The sequence below is a fragment of the Phyllobates terribilis genome, unplaced genomic scaffold, assembly GCF_046119375.1.
Source record: "Phyllobates terribilis strain yellow unplaced genomic scaffold, ASM4611937v1 Scaffold_2__4_contigs__length_985480577, whole genome shotgun sequence".
Taxonomy (NCBI): Eukaryota; Metazoa; Chordata; class Amphibia; order Anura; family Dendrobatidae; genus Phyllobates; species Phyllobates terribilis.
This window is the reverse complement of record NW_027362762.1, coordinates 61,340,027-61,351,091: the sequence shown is the minus strand read 5'-3', so window position 1 is coordinate 61,351,091 and position 11,065 is coordinate 61,340,027. Positions and strand designations below refer to the sequence as shown.

The following is an 11,065-nucleotide window of genomic DNA, read 5'->3' as shown; positions in this document are numbered from 1 at the left end:
GACATACACAGCTCTCATACAGCACTCAAGTGTGCTACATCACTATAGTGAGTTTCTAGTTCTATTCTACTCTGCTTCATCACAGGACTCAGCTACAGTGAGTCCTGACATGCTTAATTCTGCTACTGCTCTGCTGTTCATCTCTCCATTGAGCCATCAGGCGCTCTCAGCACTGCTACTTCACTGGGCTCTGCTGTTCATCTCTCCATTGAGCCATCAGGCACTCTCAGCACTGCTACTTCACTGGGCTTTGCTGTTCATCTCTCCATTGAGCCATCAGGCACTCCCAGCACTGCTACTTCACTGGGCTCTGCTGTTAATCTCTCCATTGAGCCATCAGGCACTCCTAACACTGCTACTTTCCTGGGCTCTGTTGTTCATCTCTCCATTGAGCCATCAGGCACTCCCAGCACTGCTACTGCACTGGGCTCCGCTGTTCATCTCTCCTTTGAGCCATCAAGCACTCCCAGCACTGCTACTTCACTGGGCTCCGCTGTTCATCTCTCCATTTAGCCATCAGGCACTCCTAACACTGCTACTTCACTGGGCTCTGCTGTTCATCTCTCCATTGAGCCATCACACATTCCCAGCACTGCTACTTCACTGGGCTCTGCTGTTCATCTCTCCATTTAGCCATCAGGCACTCCCAGCACTGCTACTGCACTGGGCTCCGCTGTTCATCTCTCCTTTGAGCCATCACACATTCCCAGCACTGCTACTTCACTGGGCTCTGCTGTTCATCTCTCCATTGAGCCATCAGGCACTCCCAGCACTGCTACTTCACTGGGCTCTGCTGTTCATCTCTCCATTGAGCCATCAGGCACTCCCAGCACTGCTACTTCACTGGGCTCTGCTGTTCATCTCTCCATTGAGCCATCACACATTCCCAGCACTGCTACTTCACTGGGCTCTGCTGTTCATCTCTCCATTGAGCCATCAGGCACTCCCAGCACTGCTACTTCACTGGGCTCTGCTGTTCATCTCTCCATTGAGCCATCAGGCACTCCCAGAACTGCTACTTCACTGGACTCCACTGTACATCTCTCCATTGAGCCATCAGCCACTCCCAGCACTGCTACTTCGCTGAACTCTGCTATACCACCTACCCATTTCACACATGACATCGTAACATACTCTTCTCTGCCTCGTTGTTAAGTCTACTCTGCTATGCCGGTATCTCAACCTCCTAATGTTCTACTGCTCAACCTTCCAGTTGTTGGTCAGTCTCTACAGCCTCTGTTGTACCAATAGGACCAAAATGATCTATCCATGCTGCACTACAACCGCTCATCCGGTCCAAAGGGCTCGAGGAACCACCTCACTAGGCGAGACATCACACCAGGGACTGATGTGGGCGAGGATAAGCACCATACAAGGAATTACCATTAACATGCAGTGCTTAGTACGGAGCTCAGCAATACACAATGTAACCATCACACTTTACAACGTACAGTAAACCGAAGCGACCTGTACAATGTCACCAGACACCGTCCAGCACGCAGCGCAGAGCAGATGGAAACATACAAAATCCCTCAGATTAGTGGCGGCCGCTCTCATGGGTCTGGTTAAAATCGAAAAAAAAAAAAAATGTATTCTGAAAACAAAGAAACGACTGTGAAAATCCAAACAGGGAAGATTATACGACACAGCGCCAAAAATTCACACCAAATCACAGTCCTGCATCTCTTCTGTCATCTGCCTCCCCTCCCTGCTCCGTAATAGCCAAAACAAGGAGGAGAGGGAAACGTGCAAGAAATAAAAATACTAAAATAATAGAAAAGTAAAATACCAGAACATACAATATTGTGTTCTATTATTATTGCATCGTACTAATAAGAATATTAATAACATAAATAATACCAATTATAATATTAATAATAATATTCTATTATTTTATTAAAGTAATTATTTTTTGACATTTTAGTTAACTGTATATTTTTAATTGGACTTTATATAATGTAATGTGAACGATTAGATGAATAATAATGATCCATTATGTAAATGGTAGTTATAGTCGATCAGACAGGGTGATGAACAAATCAGTTTTTATTCTTTAAAAAAAAAAGATCAAATTGTGGATAAAAACGTATCGGACAAGAAGAATCAAACATGGCCGACTTCAATCAAGACGATGAAGAGCTATGATTGGCTAAAGCGATCGTCAACCTGGTCACTTTGGTATCACGGGTATGGGCATCTTAAGCGTGTGTATAAACGTTTCAGGTAGATCTAAAAAAAAAAATGCTGCAGCGTAAAAAAGCCTCTAGAAATAGAAGCGTAAATAGTTTATTTTTATCAGTTAATAAAATACAAAATAAATGAACAAAGGAGAAATCTAAATCCCATCAATATTTGGTGACCGCCCTTCACCTTCATCCTTTCTTCTCAGTCACTTGTACTTGCACAGTTTTTGATGGAACTCGGCAGGAGGTTGTTCCAAACATCTTGGAGAACTGACCCCAGATCTTCTGTGTATGATTCTTGTGCGGATCCTTCAGTCTCTTCATGTGATCCAAGACAGACGGGATGATTTGAGATCAGGGCTCTGCAGGGGCCGGATCATCACTTCCGGGACTCCTCCTTCTTAATGACATTGGCTGGATGTTTGGGGTCTTTGTTCTGCTGCAGAATAAATTTGGAGCCAATCAGGTGTCTCCTTGATGGTAATACATGATGGATAAGTATCTGCCTGTATGTTTCAGCCCTGAGAACACCATTGATCCAGGCCAAATCCACAACTCTATTAGCTGAAATGAAGCGCTAAACTTTCAAGAACCCTCGTCCGCGCTTCACTGTTCCTGCAGACGCTCATTATCGTGTCGCTCTCCAGCCCTTCGGTGAACAAAATGCTTTCTGTTAGTCAAATATTTCATATTCACGCTAGTTTCCAGGCTCTTGTGCATAGTTGAGTCGCTTAGTCTTGTTTCCATGAGGAAGAGATGGCTTTTTTGCCCTAATTCTTTCTTGCAGACAACTCCTAGCCAGACTTTACCGTTACAGTAGATTGGTGTAGCTGGGTCCTGCTGGTTGCTGCTAGTTCTGAACTGATGGCACTGCTGGACATCTTCAGATTTTGAAAGGAAGTGAGTATGATGTGTCTTTCATCGGCTTCACTAAGTTTCCTTGGCCGATCACTGCATCTACAGTCCTCAACGCTACTCAGTTACTAGTACTTCTTCAAAAGAGCTTAAACAACACATCTTGAAACTCCCGTCTGATCTGAAATCTTTCCCTGCGAGACCTTGCTGATGCAGTATAAGTACCTGGTGTCTTGTTGCTGTGCCCATTCTTCCCATGGTGTATGAACTGTGACATGAAACAGTCTTCCAAAACCTGTCCTTTTTGCAGAGTTTGGCTGGATTCTTCATTCAGTGTTAAGCCTCCTATATAGCTTTTTCTGTTTCAGTTAATAACTGTGTTTCAACCTACATATTTACATATGATACACGGGAATGAGGATTCTTAGGGTACCTGTTTGCCAATTAATGGCTCATGTAAATGTGCCTTAAAGCGAATGTGCCAGGATGGTTTTCCTCCTGAAGCTAGTGCTGTGGATGTACAGGTCCTAGTTCCACAATAAAGATGATACCTGTTTTGTAGTAATCCCACATGCCAGAGCTGAGAGGACCTGTCATCGACAGGATCCCTTTAACCCTCTAGTTAGATATTTATTAAGCCAATGCAGTGATTAATATCCTGAGCATATGCATTTGATTCCTTCTTTTTAGAGACCATCAACTGTTATTCCACGAATAAAGTAAAATGTGCACTTGCTGATGGTTTCCACCCAAAAAGTCAGATTACTATTTTTTTTTTTAAATGTATACACAATGTCAAAAATTGTTTGCCATGGAGTTCTCCTTTAAGAACCTACTGCCAAAGGAAAGAATAAAATCAATGAACTAAATGAACAAACTTTTTACATGGCAGGACAAATACTGCAGAACTGGAGGAAACTACCACTTATGCCGTCATCTCCAGCCCTTTGTTTGGAGGATCAATAGCCGAAATCGTATCTGCGAAGCTCGATTGCTTTCCCAGCGAGCGAGCTGTAATATCAGCCGTAGAGTGGAAGAGCTCGGAGGCGATCATGTAATACATGGCTTTGTTACCAGCGGCCATAGAAAGCTTCTGAGGCCAGCTGGGAGACACAGCCACCGGCTACGTATTCTCCCAGGCCTGGGAACGAGAAGCCGCTTTCCTCTCCATTCTTCGTCTTTCTAGGATGACAGGGCCATGATAAATAGTCACATCAATGCCGCCATGAGACAAAGAGCTTGACAGGAGGAAACCACATAATAAAGGGAGGAGATTCACCGTAATTTCCTCTGGGGATGGAGTTTTTATGAGAGAGGCGCCTGAAATTTTAGACTTTGAAGGCATCTCCTATAACTTCCAGGTAGAGACGGTTCCTGCTGCTTCCCCAGGAGGGGAGGCCAAGAATGGTGAAAGGACACGTGAGCTGGTAATTCCTGTCCTGTACTGTCCACACATAACACTCAAAAAGACCTAAATAAACTGGAGCAGTGGGCAGCAACCAACAGAATGGTTTTTAACAGGGAAAAATGCAAAGTACTACATCTGGGCAATAAAAATGAAAAAAGCATATACAGAATGGGAGGAATAGTGCTAAGCAACAGTACATGTGAAAAAGACTTAGGTATACTAATAGATCATAGACTGAACATGAGTCAACAGTGTGATGCAGCAGCAAAAAAGGCAAATACAATTCTGGGATGTATTAACAGAAGCATACAGTCTAGATCACGTGAAGTCATTATCGGTCTTTACTCCTCTTTGGTCAGACCTCATCTGGAATACTGTGTACAGTTTTGGGCACCACATTTTAAAAAAGACATCGACAAACTGGAGCAAGTTCAGAGAAGAGCGACCAGAATGGTGACTGGTCTGCAAACCATGTCCTATGAGGAACGGTTGCAGGATTTGGGAATGTTTAGCTTGCAAAAAAGAAGACTGAGAGGAGACTTAATAGCGGTCTACAAATATGTCAAGGGCTGTCACATTGTAGAAGGATCATCTTTATTCTCATTTGCACAAGGAAAGACTAGAAGCAATGGGATGAAACTAAATGGGAGGAGACACAGATTAGATATTAGAAAAAACTTTTTGACAGTTAGGGTGATTAATGAGTGGAACAGGCTGCCACGAGAGGTGGTGAGTTCCCCTTCAATGGACGTCTTCAAACAGAGGCTGGACAGACATCTGTCTGAGATGATCTAGTGAATCCTGCTTTGAGCAGGGGGTTGGACCAGATGACCCAGGAGGTCCCTTCCAACTCTACCATTCTATGATTCTATGATTCTATGATTCATCATCCGCCTGCACCATCTCACATTTACCACCATGAGGGTCATGTCGACGCTTCATCTCTCGCAAAAAAAAAAAACAACTTTCTCTCTTTGCAGGAAATGATCGTTCATTGTAAATTATGAGGGTCCAGATCTAGTATAGACCATCACAAAAAAGGATGAGGAGTCAGTAGAAATGTACCAACTACAACCCTAAAATAAATTTAGAGTTGGTTTCATTTTTATTCCATAAACCAATAGTACACGGGGAAATAAGAAACTTAGTAATATATCTTATCAGAGAATTCTGCTTTTTTTTCTCCTCCAGGACTAATGTTTCACTATTAATTAAATGATTTAAAAAAATCTGTAAATTCTGTATTCAGTGAAAATAGATTCTCCCATTATTTAGATAGGAGAAGACAGCTGGTGCTTATAAGGTTCTATGGAGGAGGGAGGAGCTAGAGGCAGACACATATATTCTGCTGCAAGTTCTCCGGAAATGACAGTTAGAAAAGTGTAACTGTGGTTTCAGGAGAACTTGCAGCAGAATATATGTGTCTGCCGCTAGCTCCACCCTCCTTCCTAGAACTTTATAAGCACCAACTATCTAAATAATGGTAGAATCTGTCTTCACTGAATACAGATTTGACATATGTCAATGTGTATCCTCTTAATATATTGCAGTCATCATAATATACAGCACTGTGTATTTACAATTGCTCATTTTGCCCTTGTACCCAGATAATTCTTCTCTAGCTGAATCCTTCTAAGCTCTATGTAGAAACAGGGGGATCAATTGTCTCTGTATGAGTCATCAGTCACTGCAAAGGTTAATAGCAGGGGGAGGAGTGGAGCAGCTGTGTCAGGAGTTGAAGAGGGGGATGATAAATGCAGGGACAAGAGACTTCCTGTTTCTACATAGAGCAGAGAAAAGAGAAGAATTAGCTGGGTAGAAAGGCAAAATGAGCAATTGTAAGTACACAATTATTGTAAGAGCAATATATTAAGAAAAAAAACTTTGATGGGAGGAGGAGTACTTCTTTAAATTGAGAGTGAAAGATCACTTCTGACTATCATCAGATCTAAACAGATGGACAAAAACCCAATGAACAAGCAAAACGACCCTTCTTTGAGGGGTAGGCATTGGCTGAAATATCACTGTTGTCGACAGCACATTGCCCAGATGATGGAGGAGCTGTGCTGCCAACAACATGGACTGTATATCATACTGACAAACTATTAGGACTGGCTCTTCAATCTGGGACAGCAGCACTGAAGTGGTGCCATCCTGGTGCGTCGTGTCTAATCCTGCACCCATTGGTGCCCACCCTGCAATTCTCCCAAAAATTCAATAAATAGAGAACAAAACTTTTACGTATCATAAAATGTACAACTATGGGTCAGCACCCAAAAAAAACAAACCCAATGAAGAAATAAAAATTAAAATTTCTGAGTAACAGAAAATGACCAAAGTTTCGTTGTTTTTTTTTTGCACTTTTTCAATTGTTTTTAACCAATAAAATAGAGAAAAAAAAAACATTAAAAAAGTTTGGGATCGCTGCAATTATACTGAACTGAAGAGTAATTTTTATTGCACAATGAAAGCCATAAAACCATTTTCACCCTCTCCCAAAAATGGCAGATTTTAACCATTTTCCATTTTTTGGGGAAATTTTTCACATTTTTCAGTACATTAGATGGTAATGTTGTCACTCATAAATACAAGTTGTTCCATAAGAAAAAAACAATCCCTCCTACGCCTATGTCCAGGCGGGTGGGGGGGAATATGATTCCTGGAAGAAACAGGAAAAAAAGCTGAAAAACTAAAAAAAATCACCTGTAAGTGAAGGGGGTGAAGGTAATGGAGAAGATATTGGGTGAGAAGATATCACACCTCAGAGCTCAGAAGTCATCTCAGTCAATGGTTTCTCAAGGAATCAGCAGAGATTAAGATAAGACCAACCTTGTGTCAACAGGAAATTTAAGAAATTAAGTCACTGTGGCCTCCTGACATTTACCCATCAGTGGTGTCATTGTCTCCACACAGGTCCATGGAGGGTTTATCTCTGTTGTCTATTAACCAGGCCCAAACAGATCGAAGCCCACGCATTTCACTTCTCAGCTTCAATTAGTAGCTTCCACGATCTAAGCTTCTGTTCTTCCTGCAGTGATTGGCTGCAGCGGTCATGTGGTCGCACTGCCTCTCCATTCTAATGGGGGTAGAAGTGCCCCATTCTGCAGATCAGTGCAGATCCAGAGGTCAGACCTCCACCATATATATAAGTTATCGCCTATCCCATGTGTCGCCTCTATTTCTTACTAATTGACACCAGATATAGGAATATATTACCATACTTACTTCAAATGTTGTTTTTTTTTTATGATTACAGATTTTTTCAATTTTTATTTTCTGTACATGATTATAGGGGCGGCCCCCTTGTCTGAGCTTCTGTTAACAGCAAATCAGAGAAACGCTTTACTGCAGCCATGTAGATCATACAAAATAATACAATGGAGATGTTCATTGACTTCTTTGGGATTAGGTTGTGGGCATGTACTGAGATCTGTATGGGAAGGGGAGGAGGTGAGCTGTGACATCACCTATTGTGAATAGTGGATTCTGTGTTATCTACTGTATATAGAGGTGTGATCAGTCATTGTACAGGAGGAAGAGGTGAGCTGTGACATCACCTATTGTGAATGGTGGATCCTGTGTTATCTGCTGTATATAGAGGTGTTGTCAGTCATTGTACAGGAGGAGGAGGTGAGCTGTGACATCACCTATTGTGAATGGTGGATCCTGTGTTATCTGCTGTATATAGAGGTGTTATCAGTCATTATACAGGAGGAGGAGGTGAGCTGTGACATCACCTATTGTGAATAGTGTGGATCCTGTGTTATCTACTGTATAGAGAGGTGTTATCAGTCATTGTACAGGAGGAGGAGGTGAGCTGTGACATCACCTATTGTGAATGGTGGATCTTGTATTAGTTATATCTCATTGTAACCCTGCCTGGTTACATCAGTATGTTGGGAGGCTCACTGGTCAAAATTAGATAAAATATAAAATATTATTATTCTGAAAACTAGGTAATCACATGAAAAAATATGAAGCAAAACCTCAACAAAATTGGTAAAAATATATGTGGCAATACGTTCCCTTTAAATAGGTAATATAGTGAAAACATTTATTACTGACTTTATTTGCGGCAAAGAGTAGCGGCGTGTATGCCGCACCATGGCACTGATGGTAATACATTAATGGGAACCTGTCACATCCTAAATATCATTAATCCGCAGTTCTAGGGTTAATCTGCAGGATAACGTTATAATGCTGACCGCCCGCCTTACTGAAAGCGAGGTTACTGGGAGAAAATGAAGGTCCATCCTCCTGGGAGCCGCTGGATTTCCCGTGCCCTGAGGGGCAGCAGTCACAGATGAGTGAGCAGTGATGAGAGAACGCCCCGGCACTCTGATTGACAGCTCACACTGCACAAATGCTCTACAGAGCCGGCCGTCAATCAAAGTGCAGCGGCGTACAGCCACCGTTCCCTGTATACTGATCTGTGACTACAGCCCCTCCAGGCCCACCTCTGTGACTGACAGCCAGCGGCTCCAGGGAACAGAGCCAAGTGATAAAGATCATGGCTGATGTGCCTCTAATGAGATTAAGGAAAGTACTTACCGGAAAAAGAACATGTAGAGAGCAGCAGTGATGCAAAACAAAAGGACCTGCAAAGAGTAACCAAAGACAAAGCAATGAATAATCACAGCAAACACACTGACCCGCACAATGCAGGAGCAAGAAAGTCACCTTCCTCTACATCATAATAAATACTATTCTGTCCTGTGCAGGAAGGAGAAACTGTATTATTTATATTTACCACATAGATTTCACCGTCATTTTCATAATTTATCTTGTACTGAGTTACATCCTGTATTATACTCCAGAGCTGCACTCACTATTCTGCTGGTGCAGTCACTGTGTACATACATTACATTACTGATCCTGCACTGATCCTGAGTTACATCCTGTATTATACTCCAGAGCTGCACTTACTATTCTGCTGGTGCAGTCACTGTGTACATACATTACATTACTGATCCTGAGATACATCCTGTATTATACCCCAGAGCTGCACTCACTATTCTGCTGGTGCAGTCACTGTGTACATACATTACATTACTTATCCTGAGTTACATGCTGTATTATACTCCAGAGCTGCACTCACTGTCCTACATGGACTACACAGGGCAAGAGTGACTCTATGACACTGTAGGTTGGATGTGGAGAGCTCGATCACTTATTGTAAAGTCCTCTCTTCTCCAGAAGACATCTCCTCTATAGAGAACCTGAACGTTCCCCTCCATGAAAGCCCTAATAGCAATGTGGAACAGCCGCCATCTCCAGGGAGCAGCGAGTGTAGATGAGCCCGGAGCAGAGCAGGGATAAGGTCACAAGTGTGTGAAGAAGCTGCAGCCATAAAGGTTATGGGGCTGGAGGGACAGAGGGGCCAGAGAGTCTCCTTTTATCTACAAGCCATGTGAAATCCTAGACAATGATCCTCTACAGTCAGGGATGGCGGCCATGATTCATTTCTTAAAGGGAAGGGAAATCATCTCTCAGGAATGATGTCCAAAGGAGTCATGCGAAGGGTCTCCAGTTCATATATATCAGCATTAAAGGGGCACACCACCTTGAAAACCTATGGTATACGCACATGATATGCCACAAATGTCTGATAGACACGAGAACATGCATTTCCAGGAGCGCTAGACAGGACCTATCTCAAGTTGTCCAAAGGGGGAGTTTGCACCCATCCTAAGGTCAGGGTCATGTCTTGCTGGAAAAATGGAGAGGTAGCTGCACAGCGCATGCTCTGCAATTTTCAGGACTTCCATAGAAGTGAATGTAGAGGGCTGAGCATGTGCAGCACTTCCATACAAGTGAATGGAGAGATCTGGGCATGTGCAGCACTTCCATAGAAGTGAATGGCGAGGGCTGAGCATGACCAGCACTTCCATATTAGTGAATGGAGACGGCTGAGCATGCGCAGCACTTCAATAGAAGTGAATGGAGAGGTCTGGGCAAGCGCAGCACTTCCATAGAAGTGAATGGAGACGGCTGAGCATGCGCAGCACTTCCATAGAAGTGAATGGAGAGGTCTGGGCAAGCGCAGCACTTCCATAGAAGTGAATGGAGAGGTCTGGGCAAGCGCAGCACTTCCATAGAAGTGAATGGAGAGGTCTGGCCATGTGTAGCACTTCCATAGAAGTGAATGGAGAGGTCTGGGCATGGGCAGCACTTCCATAGAAGTGAATGGAGAGGTCTGAGAATGCGCAGCACTTCCATAGAAGTGAATGGAGAGGTCTGGGCATGCGCAGCACTTCCATAGAAGTGAATGGAGAGGTCTGGGCATGCGCAGCACTTCCATAGAAGTGAATGGAGAGGTCTGGCCATGTGTAGCACTTCCATAGAAGTGAATGGAGAGGTCTGGGCATGGGCAGCACTTCCATAGAAGTGAATGGAGAGGTCTGAGAATGCGCAGCACTTCCATAGAAGTGAATGGAGAGGTCTGGGCATGCGCAGCACTTCCATAGAAGTGAATGGAGAGGTCTGGGCATGCGCAGCACTTCCATAGAAGTGAATGGAGAGGTCTGAGAATGCGCAGCACTTCCATATAAGTGAATGGTGAGGTCTGGGCATGCGCAGCACTTCCATAGAAGTGAATAGAGAGGTCTGGGCATGCGCA

At 43.4% G+C, this 11,065-nt stretch overlaps 1 protein-coding gene across 1 annotated transcript in view; it reads right to left on the bottom strand.

Moving 5' to 3' along the window:
• TMEM135 (transmembrane protein 135) overlaps positions 1-11,065 on the bottom strand; it is a 433,297-nt gene that overhangs the window by 82,487 nt on the left and 339,745 nt on the right. The window contains exon 6 of the mRNA XM_073662037.1: positions 8,998-9,044. Coding sequence (XP_073518138.1) covers positions 8,998-9,044 — 47 coding nt within the window. The remainder of the gene's footprint in view (positions 1-8,997; positions 9,045-11,065) is intronic.